At 35.4% G+C, this 25,481-nt stretch overlaps 8 protein-coding genes across 9 annotated transcripts; 1 reads left to right on the forward strand and 7 right to left on the reverse strand.

The window, feature by feature from the left end:
* Positions 1-1,015: 1,015 nt before the first annotated feature.
* LOC129573500 (protein-serine O-palmitoleoyltransferase porcupine) lies at positions 1,016-3,959 on the reverse strand. Its single transcript, XM_055454014.1, has 6 exons — positions 3,222-3,959; positions 2,891-3,092; positions 2,561-2,786; positions 2,343-2,449; positions 1,999-2,225; positions 1,016-1,914 (listed from the first exon to the last, which is right to left on the reverse strand). The coding sequence occupies exons 1-6, from the start codon at positions 3,406-3,408 to the stop codon at positions 1,484-1,486; spliced, it is 1,380 nt and encodes a 459-aa protein (XP_055309989.1). The 5' UTR covers positions 3,409-3,959; the 3' UTR covers positions 1,016-1,483.
* Positions 3,960-4,080: 121 nt separating this feature from the next.
* LOC129573498 (uncharacterized) lies at positions 4,081-6,518 on the reverse strand. Its single transcript, XM_055454013.1, has 5 exons — positions 6,229-6,518; positions 4,987-6,119; positions 4,714-4,886; positions 4,413-4,613; positions 4,081-4,347 (listed from the first exon to the last, which is right to left on the reverse strand). Exons 1-5 carry the CDS (start codon positions 6,315-6,317, stop codon positions 4,186-4,188), a joined length of 1,758 nt encoding a protein of 585 aa, XP_055309988.1. The 5' UTR covers positions 6,318-6,518; the 3' UTR covers positions 4,081-4,185.
* Positions 6,519-6,662: 144 nt separating this feature from the next.
* On the reverse strand, positions 6,663-9,174 carry LOC129573501 (uncharacterized). 2 transcript variants are annotated; one of them, XM_055454016.1, is made up of 7 exons: positions 8,744-9,174; positions 7,630-8,648; positions 7,508-7,581; positions 7,234-7,418; positions 7,092-7,164; positions 6,970-7,019; positions 6,663-6,884 (listed from the first exon to the last, which is right to left on the reverse strand). In XM_055454016.1, exons 2-7 carry the CDS (start codon positions 8,127-8,129, stop codon positions 6,756-6,758), a joined length of 1,011 nt encoding a protein of 336 aa, XP_055309991.1. In that variant the 5' UTR covers positions 8,130-8,648; positions 8,744-9,174; the 3' UTR covers positions 6,663-6,755. The 2 variants fall into 2 exon arrangements, with proteins under 2 accessions (XP_055309991.1, XP_055309990.1); XM_055454015.1 differs by having other exon boundaries at positions 7,508-8,648.
* A 509-nt stretch (positions 9,175-9,683) lies between these two features.
* LOC129573544 (uncharacterized) lies at positions 9,684-12,432 on the reverse strand. The gene is made up of 5 exons (XM_055454174.1): positions 12,163-12,432; positions 10,976-12,087; positions 10,696-10,874; positions 10,322-10,516; positions 9,684-10,249 (listed from the first exon to the last, which is right to left on the reverse strand). The coding sequence occupies exons 1-5, from the start codon at positions 12,249-12,251 to the stop codon at positions 10,121-10,123; spliced, it is 1,704 nt and encodes a 567-aa protein (XP_055310149.1). The 5' UTR covers positions 12,252-12,432; the 3' UTR covers positions 9,684-10,120.
* Positions 12,433-13,795: 1,363 nt separating this feature from the next.
* On the reverse strand, positions 13,796-16,141 carry LOC129573547 (uncharacterized). The gene is made up of 5 exons (XM_055454177.1): positions 15,907-16,141; positions 14,685-15,808; positions 14,395-14,573; positions 14,058-14,252; positions 13,796-13,979 (listed from the first exon to the last, which is right to left on the reverse strand). The coding sequence occupies exons 1-5, from the start codon at positions 15,993-15,995 to the stop codon at positions 13,851-13,853; spliced, it is 1,716 nt and encodes a 571-aa protein (XP_055310152.1). The 5' UTR covers positions 15,996-16,141; the 3' UTR covers positions 13,796-13,850.
* A 118-nt stretch (positions 16,142-16,259) lies between these two features.
* On the reverse strand, positions 16,260-18,691 carry LOC129573546 (uncharacterized). Its single transcript, XM_055454176.1, has 5 exons — positions 18,424-18,691; positions 17,205-18,352; positions 16,956-17,140; positions 16,680-16,874; positions 16,260-16,580 (listed from the first exon to the last, which is right to left on the reverse strand). Exons 1-5 carry the CDS (start codon positions 18,510-18,512, stop codon positions 16,464-16,466), a joined length of 1,734 nt encoding a protein of 577 aa, XP_055310151.1. The 5' UTR covers positions 18,513-18,691; the 3' UTR covers positions 16,260-16,463.
* A 67-nt stretch (positions 18,692-18,758) lies between these two features.
* On the reverse strand, positions 18,759-23,452 carry LOC129573545 (centrosomal protein of 135 kDa). The gene is made up of 9 exons (XM_055454175.1): positions 22,725-23,452; positions 22,073-22,528; positions 21,464-21,941; positions 20,473-21,362; positions 20,204-20,319; positions 19,748-20,134; positions 19,409-19,676; positions 19,149-19,334; positions 18,759-19,090 (listed from the first exon to the last, which is right to left on the reverse strand). The coding sequence occupies exons 1-9, from the start codon at positions 22,896-22,898 to the stop codon at positions 18,923-18,925; spliced, it is 3,123 nt and encodes a 1,040-aa protein (XP_055310150.1). The 5' UTR covers positions 22,899-23,452; the 3' UTR covers positions 18,759-18,922.
* Positions 23,453-23,519: 67 nt separating this feature from the next.
* On the forward strand, positions 23,520-24,528 carry LOC129573548 (uncharacterized). Its single transcript, XM_055454178.1, has 3 exons — positions 23,520-23,681; positions 23,936-24,123; positions 24,218-24,528. Exons 1-3 carry the CDS (start codon positions 23,627-23,629, stop codon positions 24,272-24,274), a joined length of 300 nt encoding a protein of 99 aa, XP_055310153.1. The 5' UTR covers positions 23,520-23,626; the 3' UTR covers positions 24,275-24,528.
* The last annotated feature ends 953 nt before the right edge of the window (positions 24,529-25,481 follow it).

The raw sequence follows: 25,481 nt of genomic DNA on the forward strand, positions 1-25,481 counted from the left end.
GATTATTATACAGACATAAAAAATTAAATTCCTTTGATGCACACGTGTATCCGTTTTTTCTTCATTCCATCTGAATTTAAAATGGAACGTATTCCATCTATTTTGCTATCAATTTATCCCATTGACTGAATTCCAAATCGCGTTAATAAATATCGTTTTAAAAATTCATTGCGGCGCGATATGAAATTTTTTTTTTTTTTTTTAAAGAAATTTTAGGCAAAACATCATATTATCGTTGCAAACTATCCACCCGAAGCCTAGGGGCTAACCACGGATTTTTTATTGACAAAATCTGTTTTTATCGCCAAATTTTGATGACATCCGTAAAAAATTGAGAAAATCTGTATATATTGAATTTTATCGTTAAATATCGACTATAAACGTTTAATGTGCTGACGTCATTACCGATTCAAAAATGCTGGAAGTGGGTTTTGGTGCATCCTTAGGATCGTTTAGTACTGCTCCCAGTTCTGGAAGTGGATGCTCAGGATGGGCCAGGGCATTGTCGAACCCAGTCTGGTCCATCCTGAAGATCCACCAAAACCCACTTCTAGAATCGGGAGCAGTTCTGAACGATCCTGAGGATGCACCAAAACCCGCTTCTAAAACATTCGTTAAAGCAAAAAAATTACTGCAAAAATCGCGCAAAATCAACCAAAATGTGATCATATCGGAATTTATTTCTTTAAATGATAAAAAATGTTAAAGTCGGTCATTATTGGTTATTTTTAAAACCGTGGTTAGCCCCTAGCCCGAAGCTTCATGGCTTTATTGGCGAGAATGGTTCAAACAATAGATTAATAATATGAAAAAATCTTTTATGGGTTGTGTTAGGTGTTTAGAAAAATTGTTCAATTTTACCCGGGAACATACTAGATGAATTATTACCTAAAGACCAAATTTTTTGACGGTATTTTGAAATTTGCCATGGGACGGATTTATCCAAACTCGAAGTTGGATCCAAACCAACGAAGATTTGTATCGTTCATTATGTCATTTTCCATAAACAATTATATTTTCCACATATTCAAACATTTCCATTTATTTTATTGCGATTATTTCTTCCATAAGAAAAGAATATCCGTTTTATTCATTGTATAAAAAAGAATCCAATAGTTATTTGACATTTCGAGTTAATTTGTTACAATCAAAATTAATTGAATTGGAGAAAGTTTGAAAGAAATTTTTGGAAACAATTATTCTATTCTATAACATCGGAAACATGAGAAATACTAATAAAGAAAATACAAAAAATTAACAGGATGATTCTTTTTTTGTCGGTAGTTTGTTCGTTACATTGAGACTCAAGGTAAAAACGGGTATTTTCTATCGTGAGATTTTGATTTCTTTCTAAATTTGAGATGTTCCTTAAATGTTATTACCGTTATTAAAATGATTAATAATTAGAAATTGGCGAGATGGTTTCGATCACAGTAAAGTTTGTTTCTTCTATTTCTCTCCAAAAAAAGTTCTTTGAGAAAATCTAAATAATAGCGCCAATGCCGAATGTAAGCAGTATTATCCAATGGCTTAAATAGTCCAAATTGCTCCAACGTTCGTGAACCGTTCTGATCGATGCTCTAATTTCGGGTTTTTCAACAAATCCATCCAGCAATATTCCTAGATAGGCCAAATGAAGCATTGCCAAAATACGAAATCCTAAATTGAATGCCATGACCAACACATTGCGTCCATTATAACGATGTGTGCATTCGGTGCAGGAGTTGGCTAAGACGCATGCATCGAAAATTTCGGCCACTTTTTGGCGAACCGTGTGTTCAGCATAGGTAGCAAAGCCAAGTGATAACAACACTGCGGACAATTGGATATTGACGCCATGCAGCAGCGATGATATGACGTAGGTAAGTATGACCGCCTTGAGTCGACCGTGAGGTATGAGTTGCAGAAACACATCTGAAAATGGAATACAAATTGAAGTTTGTGTGAAATTGTTCAATTTTTCTTCTTTTTTTTTTCAAAAATAAAGATAAAATTTACATGTTTTGAGCCAGTAATGCATAGAGAGATTCCATGAAACCACAACATCAACGAGAGACCGCGGCAATTCAATCAACCATGGCCTTGTGATTGAATAACCCAAAAATCGATTCTGCTTTTGCCGTGTTGTAGTCAAGCCGGCCATTAGCATCGTGCAATGTGAAAAGAAACAAATGAAGTAATGACTACACCGGAATGATAGAGCTCCTTTGTACGCCGCTCCCCATCTGAAATGTAAAAAAATTAAAAGGTAAGTGAAAATAACTCAAGAAAAAGTTAATAAAAACCAAAATGATCACATTTAAAATGTGAAATTTAATTCATTTTGGAATTTTTTTTCATACGCTGAATTCAAATCTGGAACGTATGCCTCAATGAAACAGTTGGAAGCGAGCAGGAAAAATATGGCAGTGAATGCATTCAACAGAACTTGGAATATCCACACAAATGACTAGATTGAGAGGGGAAAGAAGAATGAATAAATTAAATAATGCGATTGCTTGCATCTAAACATTAAAGAAGCATCAATTGAAAATCGATTTTTTTGGCACAGTAAACTTACCCATTTCGTCCGATTGAAAATGTTCAAATAATCATTATACGCACACCATGGGCCCATTATCACGTTCCCTGGACAAAGTATGTAGCCCCAAAACTCCAAGAAATTTGGCGAATATCGTATCAATTTTCGGTCAATGTCGAAACCAATCGAAATTATTTTAACGGCAGCAATCATCTGTGTGCCACGCATTCGATGCCATGTCAAAACTGATGAGTCCAGAATTTCCCTGTAGTTTTAGAGAAATGGAAATTGTTTGAATGGGCACATTTAAATTTGATTCTAATTTTTTTGAAAAAAAGTTAAAGAAATTCCTTTAAAGCGTGTACAAACCCTGTGATTAGCGCCGCCAGGCAAAATAACGTTAGAATTATGCCATATTTCCGTTGCTTAGCGAGTGGAATAGCCAACAGTACAACGTATTCGATTGAAGTAAAGCCCAAACTGTACAAAAAGTCCGTGCCAAGTGTGGAATAGGACAGTGCCAATCCGCAAAATATTGAGGAAATATGCTGAAGCGGATGTGGAATGACAACTATATACCGAAGCGAAGAAGTTACATGGAAAAAAGATACAGATAGTTTCAATACCTAGTTGAATATTTTGTCATTGAAAAAAATAAATCTTCCACTGAACGTGAATACCCTAGGAATATGAAACTTACACGTTTGCGTTGTGATTCGAAAAGCAATATTCCAGAAAATGAATGGCAGGCTGTATTTCAAAATTTGTTGTAACGATGGCCAGGCACAGGTAGCCCAAATTTCAGCGGTGGTCGGTTCATAAATATCATATTCATCGTGCATATCGTCAAGTCGCTGATCTACGTGGTCTATCTCATAATAATCCATTTTCGAAGAATCTACACTCTTTCACACTTAAAATACAAACTAATTCAAATGAATTCGATGGAATAAAACACTTTTTATGCATACAACACGCAAAAAATGCATTTATTCCACTGGAATTTCAATGATGCTCACTTGCCGGCAAACCAAATAGCGTCTATTTCGAAATCATTTCAACAGCTGTGTTGACAGTTCGTCGGAGATTTGTTTGAGCGAAAGAGTAGGGAGACAAACGAAAATACACGTGCACGAACTTCAAGCAGCATCTCATGCAAATGTACGTCACATGTATGCATGTATGCGAACATGTGGATTTTGAACACAGGTACTTAAGATATTTTAGATATCGCAGAACTTTACAAACAAAATGCATTCATGTGAACGTACATGTTTTGGTGCAAATGTGATACTTTAGATAGATTTCGATAATATCAACCGTTTATTTCTGTTAGGCTAATAGTAGATAAACTCTTTGTAATAAAAGCGAATTCGATTTGACTCAAATACAATTGTTTGTATTTTGAAAACAAAAACCAAATAATATAAAGGGTTATCAATGCTTGCTAAGTATTTGAAAGAAAATAAAAATGTAAATATGAAAAAAAAAATGTCATCAATTAACTAGATCCAAAATTGAAATTACAAATTTGTGAATATCAAAAAAAACACCACTGATTCCATAACAAGATGAAAAAAAATTATATTACAATTTTTTATTTAGAGCATATAAAAATTGGGAAAAAAATCCATGGTTAAATTTAAAACGGCTTTTAAAGCGCATCAACAAAATGCTTGATCATCTGCATAGATTCGATAGTTTTTGATAAGAGAAAAGAATTCGTCACGTTCATTATGATTCATGTGAGTGACTTTTTCCATCAAGTTTTGAAAGTATATTCCATCGAATTGTGATACAATCTCAGCCATGCCTATGTCAGTACGCTGAAAAGTGTTGAAGACAATTAAAATTCAATTAAAGTTCAAGTAAAAATCATCGGTTTTCTGACCTCAAAGTGGCGTAAAGGTAACAGGCCAGCGATTTCAAAATTTTGGCGCACATTAGTAAATGAGATGTTATAAATTTGAGCGACCCGAATGTGATTCGGATTAATCTTTGTTGGATATTTTACTCTTTTACGGGAATCTTCTAACGATCTGACTTCAGTATATAGAATGCAATCAGCTTCGCAAACATCGATCAATCCGTTCTGATTATAGAACAATTGGAGAATTCAAAAAAAAATTATTATTCTTCGAACCGGCTGTTCGACATTCATAACAGCGAAAATGTTGTTCAATGGGGCTTACCTTGACCAAAACGTACAAAGTTGCTCTTTTTGCGCTGAATTTTCGCAGATGTTTTAGTTCACGAATGATTTCATCAGGGATGCCCATAATCCAGCCCAAGATTTTATATCGAAACTCAATGATATCAAGATCTGTGTTGTTAAGGTATAAATCGTCTAAGGGGGGAACTGAAACTGAAGTGATAGCAGACTGTTGTATTGCAGTAAAAGTATGACTCGTTGAAATTGTATAAAATTGACGACTCAGTTTGAGTTGTTGATTAATTGTGCCTACATTCGGGATAGATAGGTTTTTCTTCACTCGCCGCGTAATCTTCGTCAAGACTTTTCTTTGCCAGTAATGTAAATGTGAAGGATTCATCATTGTTTTGTTTCCGTAAAAGGCCAATTTTTCGTTGCAACCAGCCGATTGACAGCTTCGAGAGGCTCACGCCTTCTCCACAACCGCGCATATCATAAAAGTTCATATTGATGCCATGAATGGGACCCATAATCGTCATATACGCTGGATAGCTCAGCGTGCCAAGTAGCTTCATTGCAATTGGATCCGTAATTATCGCCGTTGAATCATCATCGATTTTATACGATTCAAGACTTTTTTCAATCAACACCCGTATTTCATCGAAAGCATTGCCAAAGATTTCAGCTATATCAATATCTGTTAGTTCATTTCGGTCAAGTTGGCGTATGAAACGCGCAACATTTTTCACTTTATCTTCAGGTTCACCCAGCGTACGATGGAAAGCATTTAGACTATTACGATGTGCTTTCGTAAAATCATTGCCTATCAGAGTCGCCAATAGCGGTAATTGCTTTTTAGTGAGCGAGCAAATGGTTTCAATGGCTGTTTTATTGTATTCACAAGTTACTAAGTTACCCGATTTGATTTTTATGTCATCGGATGACCAAAGTCTCCATGAACCATCAAACATAAGAAAATCCGTATCGCATGACACGATTGCCATAGCATTATTCTGCTTTGCATAGCGCAGAATTTCCAAGTCACATTCATGCTTAATGGTATAGTTCATTTCACCGAAAATCTGTGCAATCAATTCCATTTCGTAGCATAGTGACTTTAGCGCCAGCCGGTATATTCTGGGCATTTTACACATTTCTTCTGGTGTTTTCCCATCACCAATCCAATCATATAGATCGGTGCATTTTTTAAATTCTAAATTTCGTCGGCGTAACCATTCACCTTGTTTACCAACTTGAATATTATAATCACTGAAAAATACTAACCGACAACCAATTTGCAAAAATTTCAACAGAAGAGATTTCAAATATTCCTGAATGTGTCGATGACGACCACCATACACAAATTGATCTTTAAATTGTCCCACAATTCCATTACTCACGCTCAAAAAATCCATTACCAAAATTGGTTCTTGACCACGATGCGTACTGGAAAAATGAAGAAACATTGTTTCATGAAATTGCATGCATTTCATCACATTTCAATTGGATTTCATCATATCATTCAGAACTTTGCAATAAATTTTTTTTTTGTTACCGTTTCCACTTGTTCACTTCTCTCCGAATATCAATTGGAACAATTTGATTTTCATTTCTCAAAAAATTTGTCAATCCTTCGATACCCATTTTTTAAAGTAAATTTCTTTTTAGAATGTTTGTTTATCAAATAAAAACATCTGATTTTCAAAGTTTGATAAAAACAAAAAACAAAAAACTTTGTTTGTCTTTATACACTCGAAAACAACTGCACTTGACTCTGACATCAGCGTGAATGTGCGTCTTATACTATATTTATTTGTATTAATATCAATGATTGTTCAGTCGTATTTATTTCGTTTGGCGTTCTGTTAGGCGTTAATTTGTTTGCATTACTTTCGCTGAATTCAATCAAATTCACGCCTTTGTATACTTTATACGACATTTTGGCGATATTTTGAATGCTTTTTTTACACTGAATATTTATTTTTCGATTGAATTCTTTCTAATTCTAAAAAAGATCTATTCCAGAAAGTCAAACATGAGTATTTGCTTCTATTCTTTAGACTCATAAGTTACTGTTTAGTCTTAGTTGACATTTGCATAGATGCGATAGGCTTTGATCGGAACAAAATAAGATTCACGTTCCACGAAGTCCATTTCAGAAGTTTGTTCCATCACTTTCTGGAAATAGACTCCGTCAACCTGTGGTACGCTCTAAAAACAATGAGAAAAATATCAAGATAAATTTCAGACTTTTTCATCAAATTATTGATAATAATTAATGAATTTCAATTGTTACCTGAATGTATGACTGTAGACCAGCAATGGAGAAGTTGTCTGAGACCCTTGTGAAGCAGTTGTCATAAATATGAGCTGCTCGAATGAATCGTGTTGTAAAGACAGTTGGATAGCCAACTTTCATGTCTTCTCCCGAATTAAACTTATATTCTGTGTATAAAATTCCATCGGCTTCCTTCGCTGTGAGTAACTCACTCTGTGGAGATATGTTTTAATTACCATTTAATGAAAAATCCAAAGCCAAACTATCTATAAAAATGAATACCTTGACTAAAGCGTAGAGAGCCGTGCATATGACTAAATAATTCTTCGGTAGATTTTTTAAAGCAAGAATAACTTGGTTTGACAATGACATGATGAAGCTAAGAATCTTCCATCGAATTTCGGTATTCTCGCGATCATCAACAGTATCAGTTTGGATGTATAATTGATCCAAAGGAGGCAGTTGAACTGAAAAATGCAATTTTTTTTATTAGAAGCTGATTTTTTCTACACAAATCGCTGATCACATTTAAAAAAAATATGAAATTTTGACTTACATTCCGGATAAATCGGTTCTTCTTTGTGAATAATGTAGTCTTCGTTGAATTGTTTCTTCGTTAGCAGAGTAAACGTGTATGGAATATTGGTCCGTTTTCGAATGATGCCGGTTTTACGTTTAGCCCAATCCGTTAACAGCAATGGCAGATTAGTTTCTGACTTACAATCGCGCATGTCATACATTCCGAGGATAATATCCTGAATTTCACCCATGTAATACATATACAACTCGTACATGCCCGTATTCAATAGCTTCAGTTCCATTGGATCTTCAATGATCACAGGAGGGAAGTCAATATTATATGAGTCAAGACTTTGTCTGATCAGTCTTTGAATTTTGTTATCGGCTTCTCCAAAAGCGTGTTGTGTAAGTCGTCTAATATCTAAATCCGATAGATGAGCACTGCCCACCTTTTTCACATAGCGAGCCACATTTTTAACGACAAATTTCATTGGGCCCAAGCTAGTGTAGAAATTCACTAGTTGATCGTAATAATCATGCGTGAAATCGTTGGTCAACAATGTGGCGAGCAATGGCAGATGATGTTGTGAAAGTGAACAAATGGTTGCAAGGCCATTTCGATTGAATTCGATGGTTCTCATTTGATTGAGTGGGCCCATGTGTAAGTCTTTCGCCGATCAATATCTCCACGGGCCTTCGAATATAAGGAAATCCGTATCAGACGAAATGATAGCCAATGCATTGTGGCGCGTTGCATATTGAGCTGTTTCCAAATCGCATTCACGTCTAAAGGAATAATGAACTTCACCAAATGTTTCTGCCATCGTCATCATTGACGGAACCACTGAACCAGGCACAACACCTTTGTCCATGCCACTCAAGTATTCAGTTATCAATCCGAGCTCAATATGGCCATATAATTGTATGTATGTTTTGAATTCTCTGTTGCGGCGCCGGAGCCATTCGTCAATTTTTCCCTCGTTAACATTCAAATCAATGAAAAACACAAGCGAACCGCCAGTGGCTTTTAGTTCTGTCAATAATTTCTTCCACGCATTCAGCAGAGTTTGATGTCCACCACCGCAAACACTATCCAATACAGAGTTATGTTTGTTCCCAAGCAAAAGCATAAATTGTAGAAATCGATTACGAGCAGCGGTGTTTCGCCAGGATGCTTCCTGTTCAAATTGTAAGTAACATTTCACTGAATGAATATCGTGAAAAATTATGCAAACATCGAAGTAAAACAAATACACACGAAACTTTTACCTACCTCTTCCAGTCATCGATCTCTTCGGCTAATTTAATTGGACGAACCTGTCGTTCACGCTCAAGAAATGTTTGCAAGCCGCGAACACCCATTTTTTTTTTTAACTTCAAAAGTGCATTTACTTCGTTTATTGGAATTGCTGAACAGTTTATAAAAGTCGAGCGGTGCAAATGGAATGGTTTAACAAATAAATAAATGGTCAAGTGTCACATTTTGACACTGACGTTTGGTCGGGCGTCAGATGATCACTTGTTTACATTGTTGTTGTTGTAATTGAAAGAACCGGATTTTCATATGAAAGTTCTTTGGATTTTAGATTTACAAACAATTTTTATGGAATCATGCTGTCCGGTAAGGTAAACTTTTAACGAAATCTATTCGAAAGGCGTATTTGTTTTATTTCATGGAAATAATGGACAAAAAATAAATCCCGAACTTATATCGACATTGCTTTTGCTCTGTTCATATATGAACTTTTAGAGAATATTCGTTCTTAAATTACTACTTTTGAATTCATATATAGCTTCTCATACAGCCTTGTATATTTGTTCTTATTTTGTGGGTTTTCAAATGTGAATCAGTAAGAATAATCTTGACCTGCAAAATTGAGTGAAAATAAATGTGAAACATAGAGTTTTTTTTATATGGACTTTACAACAACAACTCCATATAAAAAAAAAACTCTATGTTTCACATTTATTTCTACTCAATTTGACAGGTCAAGATTATTCTTACCCATTCATGTGTCCTTGTCTTAGTTGTCGTTTGCATAGATGCGATAATCTTCGATCGAAGCAAAGAAAGATTTACGTTCCGTGACATTCATTTTAGAAGCTTTGCTTCGCTCCGCTCTGCGTTCTTGAGTTTTTAGTTACTCAATCTATTTTGTTGTTTCACAACAAACTATTTTTTGGCTCACTACATGAAATCTATTTCATCAAAGTAACTTCGAAGTAATATATTTATTTGCAAAATGAATTACAAGATCTTGGTTTTTAATATCTTTTTTGAATATACTGCCTTTGGTTTAAATTAAATAAATAATATGAGCATAGAATCTGAAATCACTTTAATTTTGGTCAAGACTCAGAAAATATTATACGAAAAATTAATGTGATTTTTAAACAACATTTGATAATAAAAATTTGATTGGCGATTTGAGATATTATGCTGTTTTAGATTAAATAAAAAAATTGAGCATAAAATTCAAATTCACCATAATTTGTTTCAACACTCAAAAAGTATCTAGGAAAAAAAAGTAGCAGATTAGTTGCTTTACATTTCATGTAGTGCTAAAAATATGCACATCATCTTGAACGATGTATTTGGTTTATTTCCATCACAATAATCAACAAAGTAACATTTTATGTAAAACTATGCCTAAATGATGTTGTCATAAATCCTATACTTTTTTATGGGATTAAACAAATTGTCGCGTTCATGCGTATTCAACGAGGTGATTCGTTCCATCAGCTTCTGAAAATATTTTCCGTCAAATTTAAGTAATTCCTGTAATAAACCATCCAATCGAAATAAAATTTAGCCTTGTTTCTGTTATTTGAAAGATAACATCATTTTTACCTGGATATGCGGCAATAGACCTGCAATCGAGAAATTCTGTCGAACATGTTCGAAGGTGATATTGTAGATATGAGCAGCGCGAACATATTCTGGGTTAAGTGCAACGGGATACTGTACATTTGAAGTTGTATTTGCCAAAACCATACATTCAGTATGGAGAATTCCGTCAGCCTCTGCAGTACCAATCAATTTATTCTGCAAAAGTACATAAAATTATGAATTTCATATGAAAAATTATTCAATCATGATTGATTCAGACTCTGTATAGTCTCTGATTCAGAAATAAACCATCCATTTTCTCTTTTTTTTTTCAATTCTTAAGTGCAGCTTGAAAATTGAAAAGAAGAGAAAATGGATGATTGAAAAGCGATTACCTTGACCAACACAAAGAGAGTGGTGCTGATCATCAAAAAATCTTTGGGTAAATTTTTGATAAGCGAAATCTCGTCATCCGAAAGTAACATGATCCATGCAAGTAGTTTCCATTTGATATCGATAATTTTCGAATCGTCTCCATTTCCAACGTATAATTCGTCTAAGGATGGCAGTGCAACTGAAAGGAGAAACATTAGCATTAGTTTTTTCTAATTGAAAAAAATGCATGAAAAATCAAGATTGAAAATGTATAGGATCAAGTCTTCTAGCGATACTTACAATCGGGACAGATCATTGTTTCAGTGTGAGCCCTGAACTTTTCGTTGATTTTCTTCTTGGCCAATAATAGAAAACTATCGTTAGTATTCCGTTTTAAAATGCCTTTTTTACGTTTGATCCAGTCGATGAGAAGCATTGGGAATGTGGAACCAGGTCCGCGCATATCATAGAAACACATTGTGGCTCCTTGAATGCCATAACCGATTGTCATATACGGTCGATACATGCGGGTATTCAATAGCTTCAATTCTAGTGGATCATCAATGTGTACGCGAGGGACATTAGTATTATACGAATCAATACTTTCTCTGATCAGCCTTTCGAAATGGTCAAGTTTTTCATTATTCTCTCCAAACACATGTTTTGCAATTTGCTTGATGTCTGCGTTAGTGAGATTAGCACGTCCGACTTTACGAACATAGGTTGCAACATTTTTAACTCGATGTTCCATCGCGCCCATGCGCTTATGAAATTTAGCCAATTGAATGAAGTTGATAAAATCATTACCCAATAATGTAGCAAACAGTGGTAGTTGATGTTTGGCGAGCGAATACAGTTTTGGAATAGATTTTCGATCAAATTCAATAGTTTTCAGTCGCTGTGATTTGTTTCGCATACCCTCAGATGACCATAGTCTCCAATTTCCGTTAAAAATCAGAAAATCATTGTCGTTCGAAATGATAGCCATTGCATTGTTATTTGTGGCAAATCTCGCAATTTCCAAATCACATTCACGTCGAATGGAATAATTGAATTGACCATAGTCTTGTGCAATCACTGCCATTTGATAAAATGTTGAACTAATCGCCCGTCTCCCTTTTTTCATTTGGCTAACGGCAGTACTGTCAATGGAATTGTAGAACTTAGTATACTCTACGAATTCTCTATCGCGTCGACTTAACCACTCGTCCACTTTTCCCTCTTGAATGTTTAAATCCGAAAAAAATACCAGCGTACTTTCGGTCGCTTTTAATGCATCCAACATTTTCGTCCAGTCACTTAAAGCGATTTGATGTCGGCCACCACAAAGAGCATCTTTAATATTATCTCCATAGCTATTTGCCAAACATAAGAAATCAATTACAATTATTGGTTTCTTGCCAGGATGCGATCTGCAAAATTGGAAGAAAATTGTCCTCGTTAACACTAGTGTCAATGTGAATATGCGTTTTTTCATGTAATATTACTTTTTCCATTTCTTGACTTCATTTGCAATGTTGATGTAACGCATTTTTTTCTCTTTCTCCAACACAGTTTTTAAACCTCTAACACCCATTTTGAGATGTTTTTTTGCTCTGGTGAAGTTATGGCAATTGCATACAGCGTTGTTTGATTTGAAATTTATTTAGATGAAGATAAGTTATTTAAAAACAAAGCAGAACAACACAAAACTTCATAAAATATTTATCATGCTACTTGACCGGTTTCGACATTGACATTTCTTTCTATTTTTGTTTACTTTGTCTTTGTTGTTCAAAACCAAAAGTACTTTGATACTTAGAATTTCACGTTAAATTTGCTTCTTCATTAGGGTGGTCCAAACTGATTTATCATGGTAAGGTATATGCTCCCAATAGCTTAAAATTAAATTGGGCTCAAAACTAGCTGATTCCCTTTTTCAGATCAAAAAAATGTTGAAATCTAGTGGTCGATAGAGCCGTACTTAAAATGGGTGTTTTTGACCTATTTTTCAACATATATATTGATAGAAAACCCATAGGTTATTCAAATCGAATCTGGTGACATATCATTTTTAGAGTTTTCTGGGACGTTGAACACGAATACGTTGTCAAAAATTAGCTAATTTTGCTTTCTAAAAAAGTTTTAGTACAAAAATATGATTTTTTTAAACAAATTCAGCCATACAGCAAAAATACATGGTTCCAAGTGCATTTTTAACACCAAATTTGAACTCAGCGTCTCAAATTACCTTAAGATTGACTATGCTGATGACAAAAATCGAATAACCTGAGAACTTAAATGTTCTAGTAGTGTTCACGTATCGAAAAAAATCACATTTTTCCACCAAAAGTAAATTTTTGTTCAAAACAGCCATTTTTATGGTTTTTTAGGCCGCAGAATTCGAATCCACCCAAAAATAAATAAAAAAAATTCAGTGGGAAAAATTGATATTTTTCTATACATTTATACGGATTTTTTTGCGTTTTTTCGGTTTTTCCCCCAAAACTCGTACCCCATATGCAATGGAGCAGATTTTTGTTGAGCAAAGTTTTGGATCTCGCTGAAACCTACAATTTTGTTGCAAGCAGTCATCACTTATCTCTCATCAGTAAGGAGATATTGGCCTTGATAGCTCTTATCAATTATCACTGTTATCTCCTTACTGATAAGAGATAAGTGATGACTGTTTGCAACAAAATTGTAGGTTTTAGTGAGATACAAAACTTTGCTGAACAAAGCTCTGCTCCATTGCATATGGGGTACGAGTTTTGGGAGAAAAACCGAAAAAACGCAAAAAAATCCGTAAAAATGTATGAAAAATTTCACTGAAATTTTTTTTATTTCTTTTTGGGTGAATTCGAATTCTGCGGCCAAAAAACCATAAAAATGGCTGCTTTGAACAAAAATTTATTTTTGGTGGAAAAATACGTGGAAAAATGTGATTTTTTCTCAATTCTTCATTCTTTGTATGATTATCGATGGTCTGTGTCATTTTTTCCCTTCAAAAATGCATTAAAATTGAATATTTATTTCAATTCTACAGTTTTCCAAGTCCATTTTTAATTCATAGTTAATTGACTATAATCAAAACTTAAGTTTAAAAGTCAATTCCGATGAGCTAATTCAAAACCAAGAGAATTCAATTTTTGCACTCGTTTTATTTTATACAAATAAATAACAAAAATATGTATGTTCAACTGATATTGGCATAAATCCTATACTTTCTGATGGGATTAAACAAAATTTCCCGTTCAGCCGTATTCATCGAGCTGATTTTCTCCATCAACTTTTGATAATAAACTCCGTCAAATTGAAGAACTTCCTGCAATGTGTAAACATACAATCAAAACTCGGATTAAAAATTTATTCTATAAGACGTGGCAGTTAATCGCATTTTTACCTGAATGTATGGCAGTAGACCAGCAATGGAAAAATTTTGTCGAATTGACCCAAAGGTGATATTGTACAGATGGGCAGCGCGAACGTTTTTTGATACGACCGCAATGGGATATTCTACATTCGATGTTGCGTTCGCATAAACCATACTCTCCGTGTAAAGAATTCCGTCCGCCTCTTCCGTGCCGATCAATTCGCCCTGCAAAAACACACAAGAGAATAAATCATGAACGAAAATGCACTTGAACATTGATACATTCAGTAAATTCCATTCTGACGTAACAACTGATCAAGTCAATCTGGATATATTTGGATCAAGTATGTTTAACTGAGGTGAATACCTTGACTAACGCAAAGAGAATGGTGCTGATCAACACATAGTCTTTCGGCAAATTTTTGATGAGAGAAATGACATCTTCCGAAAGTGACATGATCCATGCAAGAAGTTTCCATTTTATGTCGATAATTTTCGAATCATCATCAGTTCCAACGTATAATTCTTCTAAGGAAGGCAGAGGAACTGAAAAGACGTGGGCATAGTAAATAAAATAAATAAAAAGAGAGAAATATGATAAATTAAATGGAAAATCTACGAAAAATTGAATTTAACCAAACTTTTAGTAATACTTACATTCAGGACAGATCACTGTTTCAGTATGAGATACAAATGATTGATTCATGTTCTTTTTTGCTAAAACTAAAAATGTTTCATTGGTATTCCGTTTTAAAATGCCTTTTCTACGTTTTACCCAGTCGATGAGAAGAATTGGTAAATTGGCACTGGATCCTCGCATATCATAAAAACCCATTGTGAAGCCATGAATTCCACAACTGTTTGCCATATATGGTCGATACATGGCCGTATTCAATAGCTTTTGTTCCAATGGATTGTCAATTTGCATGGGCGAGAAATCAATGTTGTAGGAATCAAGACTTTGCCTGAAAAGTTGCTGCAATTCATCGTTGGTGTAGCCAAACACTTGCTGAATAATTCGACTGATATCGAATTCGTTGAGATTAACGTTGCCAAGCTTACGAACATATCGTGCAACATTTCTAATTCGATATTTCATCGGGCCCATGCTGCAATAAAATCGTGCCAATTGATTATAATAGCCATGCGTGAAATCATTGGCCAATAATGTGGCAAAAAGTGGCAGTTGATGTCTGGCGAGAGAACAGGTATTTGCAATTCCATTTCGATTATATTCAATGGTTTTTAGTCGATTCGATTGCGTTATGTGAATGTCTTGTGGGGACCAAAGCCTCCAGTTTCCATCAAATATGAGGAAATCGGTGTCGTTCGTGATTACAGCTAATGCATTGTTATTTTTAGCATAATTTGCAATTTCCAAATCGCATTCTCTTCTAATTGAATAATTGAATTGGCCATATTCCCGGGCTATCACAGCCATGCCGTAAAATGTTGACGAAACTGACTTTTTATCACTTTGCCGCTCAATCACTTCTCTTAGTGATATGCCACTGTCGATCAAATCGTATATTTCCGTGTAGATGAGAAATTCTTCATTACGTCGATTCAACCATTCGTCCACTTTGCCCACTTGGATGTTCAAATCCGAAAAAAATACCAAAGAACTTCCAGTTGACTTCAGTGCATTCAACATTTTCTTCCAATTTTCAAGCGCGATTTGGTGTCGACCACCGCAAATTGCATCTTCTTCCTTCTTTGTCAAGCCATTTGTTAAACTTAGGAAATCTATGACGATGATCGGTGTTTTACCGGGATTCGCTCTGCAAAATTAATAAAGGTATGCAGATAAAACATGATGAAGTGAATAATAACACTTTAGCAGTATTTTGAATACAATTCATTTGTTTCAATTCGTTACCTCTTCCATTTGTCGACTTCATTTCCGATATTTATTGGACGAGTTTGTTGTTCACGCTCCAAAAATGTCTTCAAACCACGAACACCCATGTTGACATATTTCTTTTTTTTTAAATGGGTAAAAAAGCTAGGACAATTACAAAATATAAAAAAAAAAACAGAAACAAAACTGTTTCATATAGAAAAACGTGCTAGTTGTTGCTGTGACACTTCAAAGCAATGTAAATACACCGGTTTTGACACTGACGTTTCCCTCTGTCTCACAATATTTACTTTTTGTTGTTGTAATCCATCCAAAACCTAGGTATTTTGAATACTTTGGAATACCTTCCATCAAATTCAAAACAATTCGAATTTTGTGTTATTTCAATTTGTTTTTATTTTTGAGCCAGTTATGCCGTTATTATTTTCATAAGAAGTAGGTTCTTTATATAAATATTCCATTATATTTGGAAAAAAAAAATCTTGAGAGACTCTCTATTAACCTCTTTTATCTTGTTTCCCTTTTTCCTTTCTGTGAGAATGTCTTAAAAATGATTCCTGTGTGCTGTCTCTTCATTAGTAAATCCGATATGCTCGAATGGGTTCAAAGAGAGTTTCACGCTCATCGGCGTCCATTTCAGGAACCAGCTTCATTAGATTCTGGAAGTAAACCCCATCGAACTGCTGAAATTTCTGGATAAACATAGAATAAAGTAAAAAATTACAATTTTGATGTGAGATCTTCTCGGTGTATTTTGATGCTCAAAATAGTTTTCTTGTTTCGCTGCTCACCTGAGAGACTGACTTCAGTCCGGCGATTGCAAAATTCTTTTTCATATGTGGAAATACGCTATTATAGACGTGCACCGCTCGAACATGTTTCGCAGTGAGAACAGTTGGATATTCAACGTCATTTATTTGATTTGTTTGTACCATTTTGGTTGTGTATAGAATTCCGTCGGCTTCTTGGACACCAATCAATCGTGCCTATTAAAACAGAAAAACTACTGTCATAGATCTGATATGAATTTGAGATTGATTGGTTGAAGAAATCTGAGTTTGCCAAACCTTGACCAAAGCGAGTAAAATGGCACTAATCATTGAAAAGTCCGTCGGCAATTGTTTAATTGCTGAAATTTCTTCCGCAGAAAATGACATGATCCATCCAAAAATTTTCCACTTCATTTCGATGAATTCGCGATCATCTTTATTCTCTGTTTGCAGATATAGATGTTCCAGAGGAGGCAGAGGAACTAAAACGAGCATAATTATAAAAGTCAACAAATGTATTGAAGCATCAATGTATAATCGACTTACAATCAGGGTAAACCGGTGTTTCAGTATTAAACTGATACGCCTCGTTGAAACTTTTCTTTGCCAAAAATTGCAATGTAAATGAATTATCATTGAGTCGCTGTTGCAAAATACCGACTTTTCGTTTTTCCCAATCGATTACAAGCTCCGAAAAACTTGCTCCTTCAACACCGCGACGCATGTCATAAAAACGCGCCAATATCGTTTTAATCGGATCCATTATTGTCTTGTACGTTCGATACATGTCTGTGTTTACAAGTTTCTGTTCAAGTGGATCATCGATGATAGCTTCTGGGTAGTTTAGATTATAAAAATCGAGACTTTGTCGGATCAGTCGTTGATATGGTTCATCAGCTGTTCCAAAGACGTGTTGCGTGAGCCGTCTAATATCCATATCTGATAGATGCTTACTGCTATCATACACTTTGCGCACATAACGGGCCACATTTTGCCATCGATACGTCGTCGAGCCCAAGCTGTAATGAAACCGACATAGTTTGTCATAGTATTCGCCGGTGATTTTGTTGCCTATGAGAGTAGCAAACAGTGGCAATTGATGTTTTGCAAGTGCAAAAACATTGATGAGACAGTTTGGCCCGTATTCGGTGGTTGTAACTTCATTTGATTCGTTGACTTGAAATTCATCATCCTTTGTTGACCAAATCTTCCATGAGCCATCAAATATGAGGAATTCGGTATTGCTTGACAGAATGGCCATTGCATTGTGATGCGTTGCATACTTCACGATTTCCAAATGGCATTGCTCCTTTGATACATTATGGAAATCACCATATTTTTTTGCCACAGCTGCAAGCAACTGCTTTGACGCTTCCATGTTAAGATCCTTTGCAACTACAATATTCTGTAGCTCGATTCCATCCTCGATCTGATCGTAGATGTCAACATATTTTTCGAAATTTCCATTCAAACGTTCCAACCTCTTATTTATGTCAAAATCTGCGTCGTACCATGGCGCAATAAATACCAACGAACAACCGGCATTTTTCAGTGCAACAAAATAGTTTTCCCAACATTGTGTCATCGTTTGATATCTTAGACCACAAATCCAGTCATTTGGCTTCTGTTCCAGCCAGTGTGCCAAATTCGGAAAGTCGATGACAACGATCGGTGTGATTTCATCGGGATTTTTACTGAAAAGTAACGCAAACGATTGTTAGCATCACAAAAATTCAGCATGAAATTGACTCTTTCGCAAACTTACCATTTCCATTTTTTAACTTCTTCGCCGATATTGACGCTGCATATTTGATCTTCACGATTCAAACAATATTTCAAACCATAAATTCCCATTTTTCAAACAAAATTTTCAAAAACAGAAGAATTATTGGGAAATTAACACCAAAAATGTGACTGAGCACGGCAAAAGCAGTCTGAATTTTATTCCGTTGTATTTTGCACATTCAAAACACCAACTTGCTGTAAGTTCGTTGAATTTGACATTTGCATTCAATAAAACAGAGCGCGTCAGTATCTCAGCATTGCATGCGGCATTTTGTTCGGTCAAAATAACCGCTAAAAATTGAATATGCACAGGGCTGCTTGTAAAAGATGAACGGTTTTTTATTCAAAGATTTTGTTTCTAACACGAAAAAAAATGTCAGCATATAAAAACAAATATTAAAAAAAAAATTGCAATAAGCAATTCAAAAGGCAGTGCATTTAAAATGGGATTTTCGTCAAACTAATTAAAAATGGGTTTGTTAAATGGATGGCATGTTATCGGTTGATTCATTGTATTGGCCTTGTTGACGGGCTTGTTCAAAACGACGGTTGGTTATTTGATTCTTCAGCTCATCAATCTGCAACCGGTACTCCTTTGCAAGTGTTTCATTTCGTACGGCGTTTGCGTGTTCCTCAGCAGCTTTTTCCTATGAAATACAAATTTTTTAATTTCTTCCAAAATCAAAAAAAAAAAACTCATCTTACTTTTAATTCCTCCATGCGTGCTTTCAATTTGTCAATCTCTTTTTTAAATTGGCTAGATGCGGAACGTTCTTCGTCCAAATCTTTTCTGGTTCCGGTTAAAATCTGTTTTAGACTCTCTGTGGCCGCCTTGTCACCGACTCTCAACAGCGATAACTCGCCGCGCAATTTCTCAACCTCACACTCGAGCTGAATTCAAAACAAACAAAAAACAATCAATTAATTTGGTGTATATTTTGTTGAATATTCTAGGGTAGCCATACATCTTGTCTAATTTCCGAATACTCTTGTACTTCAGCATTCAATTTCTCAATTTCAATATCCAATTTGTTGCACAATTCTTTCTCTCCGTCTAATTCTTTGTGCGCTGAATCTCGTTCATGTTTATACCGCTGAATATCCAGCTCCAATTGATGCACTTCTTTCGTTAATTCACACACTTTGGAATTGCTTGTGCTTAGCTCCTGCTCACGAGCACTCAATTGAATCTGAAGTTGCACTAACTTTCCTTCCAATTCGATTACGTTGCGTCTAAAGTGGAGAAGAATGAGAAAAATTATCAAATTGAATGGATGTAAAAAAAAAAAAAAAAAAATAAGTACCTTGATTCAGCTGCTTCCAGCTCTAAACTGTGATTGGTGCCTTCCAGCGCAACGGCATCATGACTGAGGGTTTTGTATTGATCGAGCATTTCATTTCGTTCATCCTCTTTTCGATGGAGTAATTCTTCAGCTCGTTGCACTTCTTGCACATATTGTTGCAATTGCCGCTTAAGTCGATCGATTTCCTTTTCTGCATCGGCTAACTTCGTCTTTAGCACACTGTTGGTGCATTCCATTTCGGCCAAATCGTTGGTCAAACGTCGATTTTCATACATGACATTATCATTCGTTGTCTTCAATTGCTTTACTTGTCGTCGCAACTCATCCATTTCACTGGTAACTTGCTGTAATGAACTTTTGCTGTGTTTGTTGTCCGAACTGATATTGCTAAAGATCACGAATAATGGATAAATCAGTACACATTTTACAATATAAGCTCAAAACGAAATAACTCACTTGATCTGCCGATGAGTGGTCGATAGTTCTGCTTCTAATTCAATTACGCGCGCTTTCATTGTATCCATCTTTGGTTCCAGTTGAAATAGTTCTTCTGTCTTGGCATCTAATTCACTCTGAAATTAAATCGAAATCAGTATTAATTAGCCATTTTAATGAGATAATGCCAGCCAATTGATGATGAGATATTGCCAAATTGGTTTAATCCAGAATATGTCATAATCTTTCTCAATTCATAAAATACCCTCCAAGCATGATTCAAAACTCACAATCAATTTATCCTTTTCGATGGTCAATGTTGTGTTCAACGTCTTCAGTCTTGCGATTTCTGCGCGAAGTTCACCTATTTCGCGGAAGCCATCGGTCCGACTGCTGTCAATGACATTGAGCCGTGACTCAGTTTGGCTTCGTTGTCGTTCACAATGAGTTAATCGACTCTGATGCTCGATCAATGCACTTTCTGTTTGTTCTTGCAAAACCCTCAACTGATTGCTCGTCGTACGTAATTTGGTGTTTTCCTCGTTCAATTGACCAATCTGTGTTTGTAACTGAGCAACTTCATCTTTTAGAATAGTCACCGTTGACTTTGCTGTGGCTTCCATTGTTTTTAAGCTCAAATTTTCACTTTCAATCTGTCGAATGCGTTGCCTTAGCCGATCGATTTCACATTCGTCTCTGGTGTATTGATCGCGTTGCGTTGTTGCCGTTGAATGTAAATTTTCACGCAATTCACTGCATTCAATTGTCAATCGATCGATGGTCTCTTGAAGAACTTTCTTCTCTCTTTCCAGTCGATGCATGGCCGCTTCTACCGCTCGGCACTGTTGAGATGGCTCATTCACGAAAAAGTTACTGTCGAATTTTTTACGCAACATTTTTATCTCATAGTCTTTTTCTATGAGTTGCTTTCGCAATAGATTAATTTCACCGTCCGCAAGCGGTTTGTTCAACAGTTTCAAGTATTCCTGCTGATAAAAGTCACGGTCAATTTTCAATCGATTCACATCAATCGAACAAGACTGAAGCGCTGTCATCGTTCCAACATCTTTGGTATTTGTTGATTGTGACAAATTGCATTTGCATGATTCAGCCGACAGCTTTCCCTTTAATTTCGCATTTTTTTTCGTCAATTTATCCACCTCTGTTTTTAATTCACATTCTGAAGTTCGGGAAAATGAGTTTTTTGAGAGAAAAACAAAATTTTGATATGAAAAAATTAATTTTTGTTCAAGCATGAATAATGAATTGACCTTAACTCACCTTTATTGGTTATGCTTTGCAATTGTTCTTGCAAGAATTTAATTTGAAAATTGGCCGCTTTGAGATCCTTAGAGCCTCCATCGGTGGAGCTACCGATTTGTGCTTCTAATTCTTGGATTCGTTTTTTCGAATCGTTCAATTTCAATTTCAGCGCTGTGTTTCGTTTGTATAATGCATCCAACGATACATTTGCTTCGGACTCTACACTGAGCGCCACGTCTTTGATGTCATTCAATTCTTTGGTCAATTTTTCATTTTGCTCCTTAAGGCAGACGATCTCGTCGAGTGCGTTAGTTTGAGCTTTGATGGCTTGTTCGTAATTTGCTTCGAGTTCGGATTTTTGTCGTTGCATTCGTTGAATATCCTCGGCCAGAGTGCTAATGTCCCGATAACAGCAATCCTTTGCTAGAGCTAATGGTGGCCGACCACCCGTCAGCAATTGATTCAATCGACTTATTTCACGATTACGACTTTCGAGCTGGGGACGAATGAAGAAAAAAAATCAAGTTTTCAATTTTGTTTTTGGTAAATTTGATGGAAAAATGTCACTTTTTCAATCGAATCACACACTTGACATTGTTCGTGATAGATTTTGTCTCATCAACTCACCTGCGACTTATACAATTCCATCAATTCCAAGTGTGTTTTAACTTTGTTTGCTTCTTGTTCAGCAAATAGCCGTGAAATCATATCATTCCTCTCCGAATGGCAACAACATTTCGATTTGGTGTCCATATTTTCAATGGATTTCAATGTTGATGGCAAAAATTCACCCGATCGCACTGTCGACACAAACGGCTTTCGCTTTTGATTCAACAAATCGTTACGATGTTTCCGTTGTTTCGGATCGAATACGTCGAGTTTTGCATTCAATTCATCGCATTGCTGCTTGAGCTCACGATTGTCACACTCTAAATGTCGAATGGATTTATTCAATTCAAAGATTTTCTTCTGATATATGTCACGCTGACGCATCATATCCAAATGAAGAGCATTACACTCAGCCAACAGCTTGGAATTGTCACATTTGTACGGTTCCACTCCAAGATTCCATGCGGTTTTCTCCTGCAATTAGTAAGCAATCGAGTTGATTTTTGTCAAAAATTATTTTGGAGGGAAAAATGTTTGAAAATATTCATTCAAAAAATTTTAAATTTTTTTTATTTCAAACTCATAAATTCCATAGAATTTCATTCATTCAAAGATTTGTTTTGAACAAAAAAAGGCTCAAGTCCGCTTGACCATGGTGGATCAACGTTACCTTTTCCAATTCGGCAATTGTTTTCTTTGCATCTTTCAGCTGCTTATTTGTTACGATGAGGTCATCCAACAGTGCCGATACGATAGCCAGCGAACCATACGGAAGTGGTTGTGTAAAACCAAAATTATTCAGTTTTTCACGTAGTAACGTGTACCGCGCATCGATGTCCATCATCGATTTGTTTGTATCGCAACGATTCTTTCACACGAAATGGTCAACAACAAACAACGGGCTATCCAAAACAAAACTCAACAAATGCTCATTCCACGGAATAAGCACTGAATATTCATGCATAAAAACAAAACAAAGTATTTGCGTTTTTCCATTAACAATTGTTCATCGTGGAAAATAAAAAAAAAAACGATTTTAAACAGAAAAGTCAACTTGAAACTTCGGTATTGGTTTGAATCGGTTTTTGCTGTGGTCAAAACCAAACAAAATATGACGTTAAATTCAACCGATTATGGAATATTTCAGGGGAATTCAGCGCCATCTGCTGGATTTTTTTTGGGAAAATTTCGAAGAAATATTGATTGGTTTATGGAAAAGTGAGCTCAATACTTTTGGCTATATTTCGCTTTTTATGAGTTGTTTCATTCTTTTCGGTGTTTTTCCCATTATTCGTCTATTTTTAACGCTTTTCTGTTTTTTTTTTGTCTCGTTTTTCTCCGTCTTCTACTCATATCAGAGCGAATATAATTTCACTACAGCCGAAAAGTGGTCGAAATGAAACGCGAGCTCCCCCAAGCGTCACACCAGCGCAATGTTCCCAGCTGTCATCAAAGTCAAAATCGATGAACGAAGAAAAAACACACAGTTTCTGTCACACACGCAATTCCATTGAATATAAGTGCAGAATTTTTCAAAGGCACAGTGAGAGAGAAAAAATCTCGGAAATCAAAATGAATCGTTTGATGGTTGCTCGACCAGTCCTCCGGACAATGATCCAATCGAACAGTAAGTACCAATTGGCGAATAAAAACCGAAAAATGTGCATTGAAAAGTGTGTTTTGAGCGATGGAAAGTGGAAAAACTAATCAATAAGTCTGACCTGACATTACATAATAACATGGTTTGACATTCCGTGTTCTGATATCAAAACTCTGTTCATGACACCCAGAAAATGATGCTCAACGATCCATTCTTCATTCGCTTTTCCGAAAATTGATAGAAAAAAATGTGACGAAAAACCAATTTACTTGTATTTTTAGTTGCTCCATTGCAGCTACGGTTTTCACATGATCACGGGCCAAGTCCAAAGGAAATCGGACCACCAGCTAGTTTCAATCAACTTCCACATCCAGAAGGTGATTGGGCCGAAAATCATAACAAGAAACAATCCAAGTACAATGCCATCCTGGCCGCTTCGGCTCTTTTCTTCGCCGCTACCTTCGGCTTCGTAAGTATCCACACACCGAAATTCGCATTCAATCAGAAAAATGTAAGAGCACATTTTGTTAAAACTATTTGCTTTTTTTTCCTTCCATTTCTAGATGAAACAATCGGGTATTATCTACTTCAATGCCTCACCACCAGAAACCTACGAATAAATGCTTGAACCGAGATACTATAGCCCAAATTAGTTGAACATTCAGCATGTAAGAATGATAATAAGAAACAAAAAACAAAATAAAGAATGAATTATGTGGCAAATATTCTGTACATTTGCGTCATTGTGTCATAATTTGGCCCACAATTTGAATGCAAAATGCGTGTGTACGTTTCACACTTCACACCATTTGCAGCAAGCTTAAACAGTTTATAATTTGTGGAAAAATAAATTTAAAAAAAAATAGAATCAAAAGTCGACCGTGTTTTTGTATGATTTTCTTTTAATTGCATCTTTATTTCGTTTACTTTCAATGCATTAAATCATGATTCATTTTAAAAGGTATGAGACAATCGTTTTTATGGAATGAACATTTTTCTTTTCTTTTTGTTTGCTGGCTTTGAACTGATTATCTAAAAAAAAAATACAATGATTTTGTGAAGTTTCTTAACCTAGATGCTTATGAAAAATAACAGTTCTTTTTAATTGATTCTGGCAAAATGCATAAATCCATTGTTTTGTTTTTGCATATTTTTCTATCTTTTTTCTTTCTTTTTTCTTTTAAATTCGATTGAAATGTAGTTTAGAAAGTACAGCGCGTCTGACACAATCGTATCCTACCGATTTATCGGAATGAAATTCAATTTTAAAGCCTTTTTCCAAATTGATCGATTTAATATGATCTGGAGAACGATATTTTCCATTTAGTCCACGCAAACTAATCTTATATTTAAATTCAAGTTTTATCATAATAGGCTTCTTCAAACCAACCTTTATCATCTTTGAACCGCTCTCGCCAAATTGTGTTCGCCGTTTTCCTTCACATAGTTTTTTCGATGTTGTTGAACCAATTTCGGTGATGGTGAGGGTTACTTCAGAGACGAATATGGCTGTATCATCAGTATGTGGCTGAGTATAAACACCACCTAACAAAATACGTTTGTTTGATGATATTATTCCCAAGAGAAACGGCCAATATGTTTATACGCTGTCTATCCGCCGAAAATGCACTACAATATATATTCACGCTTATTGAACGCCGAATTGAATATATATTCTAGTGTATATTCGGCGTATTCTTCGGCGTGAAACATATTGAAACATATTTAGGCGGCTATGAATGCATTCGTTGATTCAATATGTTTCATGCTGAAGAATACACCGAATATACACTAGAATATATATTCAATTCGGCGTTCAATAAGCGT

Source organism: Sitodiplosis mosellana, unplaced genomic scaffold, assembly GCF_009176505.1.
Source record: "Sitodiplosis mosellana isolate CC-2019 unplaced genomic scaffold, AAFC_SMos_1.0 Smas_scaffold_6099, whole genome shotgun sequence".
NCBI lineage: Eukaryota > Metazoa > Arthropoda > Insecta > Diptera > Cecidomyiidae > Sitodiplosis > Sitodiplosis mosellana.

What these genes read in the sequence shown, in the direction of transcription:
- LOC129573500 (XM_055454014.1), bottom strand. Translation starts at nt 3,408, where the DNA reads ATGGATTATTATGAGATAGACCACGTAGATCAGCGACTTGACGATATG. An exon ending in GTTCCAGATTTGAATTCAGC is followed by an intron (nt 2,226 to 2,342) that starts GTATGAAAAAAA and finishes TTTACATTTCAG; the next exon opens with ATGGGGAGCGGCGTACAAAG. An exon ending in GCATTACTGGCTCAAAACAT is followed by an intron (nt 1,915 to 1,998) that starts GTAAATTTTATC and finishes TTCCATTTTCAG; the next exon opens with ATGTGTTTCTGCAACTCATA.
- LOC129573498 (XM_055454013.1), bottom strand. Translation starts at nt 6,317, where the DNA reads ATGGGTATCGAAGGATTGACAAATTTTTTGAGAAATGAAAATCAAATT. An exon ending in GAAGTGAACAAGTGGAAACG is followed by an intron (nt 6,120 to 6,228) that starts GTAACAAAAAAA and finishes TCATTTTTCCAG; the next exon opens with TACGCATCGTGGTCAAGAAC. An exon ending in CTTTGTACGTTTTGGTCAAG is followed by an intron (nt 4,614 to 4,713) that starts GTAAGCCCCATT and finishes TTCTATAATCAG; the next exon opens with AACGGATTGATCGATGTTTG.
- LOC129573501 (XM_055454015.1), bottom strand. Translation starts at nt 8,129, where the DNA reads ATGGGCCCACTCAATCAAATGAGAACCATCGAATTCAATCGAAATGGC. An exon ending in AGAACCGATTTATCCGGAAT is followed by an intron (nt 7,419 to 7,507) that starts GTAAGTCAAAAT and finishes TGCATTTTTCAG; the next exon opens with TTCAACTGCCTCCTTTGGAT. An exon ending in GTCTACAGTCATACATTCAG is followed by an intron (nt 6,885 to 6,969) that starts GTAACAATTGAA and finishes CATTGTTTTTAG; the next exon opens with AGCGTACCACAGGTTGACGG.
- LOC129573544 (XM_055454174.1), bottom strand. Translation starts at nt 12,251, where the DNA reads ATGGGTGTTAGAGGTTTAAAAACTGTGTTGGAGAAAGAGAAAAAAATG. An exon ending in GAAGTCAAGAAATGGAAAAA is followed by an intron (nt 12,088 to 12,162) that starts GTAATATTACAT and finishes CCAATTTTGCAG; the next exon opens with ATCGCATCCTGGCAAGAAAC. An exon ending in GTCTATTGCCGCATATCCAG is followed by an intron (nt 10,250 to 10,321) that starts GTAAAAATGATG and finishes GGTTTATTACAG; the next exon opens with GAATTACTTAAATTTGACGG.
- LOC129573547 (XM_055454177.1), bottom strand. Translation starts at nt 15,995, where the DNA reads ATGGGTGTTCGTGGTTTGAAGACATTTTTGGAGCGTGAACAACAAACT. An exon ending in AACAGTGATCTGTCCTGAAT is followed by an intron (nt 14,574 to 14,684) that starts GTAAGTATTACT and finishes ACGTCTTTTCAG; the next exon opens with TTCCTCTGCCTTCCTTAGAA. An exon ending in GTCTACTGCCATACATTCAG is followed by an intron (nt 13,980 to 14,057) that starts GTAAAAATGCGA and finishes TACACATTGCAG; the next exon opens with GAAGTTCTTCAATTTGACGG.
- LOC129573546 (XM_055454176.1), bottom strand. Translation starts at nt 18,512, where the DNA reads ATGGGAATTTATGGTTTGAAATATTGTTTGAATCGTGAAGATCAAATA. An exon ending in GAAGTTAAAAAATGGAAATG is followed by an intron (nt 18,353 to 18,423) that starts GTAAGTTTGCGA and finishes GTTACTTTTCAG; the next exon opens with TAAAAATCCCGATGAAATCA. An exon ending in AACACCGGTTTACCCTGATT is followed by an intron (nt 17,141 to 17,204) that starts GTAAGTCGATTA and finishes TGCTCGTTTTAG; the next exon opens with TTCCTCTGCCTCCTCTGGAA.
- LOC129573545 (XM_055454175.1), bottom strand. Translation starts at nt 22,898, where the DNA reads ATGATGGACATCGATGCGCGGTACACGTTACTACGTGAAAAACTGAAT. An exon ending in TCGAAAAGGATAAATTGATT is followed by an intron (nt 20,320 to 20,472) that starts GTGAGTTTTGAA and finishes ATTTAATTTCAG; the next exon opens with AGTGAATTAGATGCCAAGAC. An exon ending in ATTCGGAAATTAGACAAGAT is followed by an intron (nt 19,335 to 19,408) that starts GTATGGCTACCC and finishes TTTTGAATTCAG; the next exon opens with CTCGAGTGTGAGGTTGAGAA.
- LOC129573548 (XM_055454178.1), top strand. Translation starts at nt 23,627, where the DNA reads ATGAATCGTTTGATGGTTGCTCGACCAGTCCTCCGGACAATGATCCAA. An exon ending in GACAATGATCCAATCGAACA is followed by an intron (nt 23,682 to 23,935) that starts GTAAGTACCAAT and finishes TTGTATTTTTAG; the next exon opens with TTGCTCCATTGCAGCTACGG. An exon ending in TCGCCGCTACCTTCGGCTTC is followed by an intron (nt 24,124 to 24,217) that starts GTAAGTATCCAC and finishes TTCCATTTCTAG; the next exon opens with ATGAAACAATCGGGTATTAT.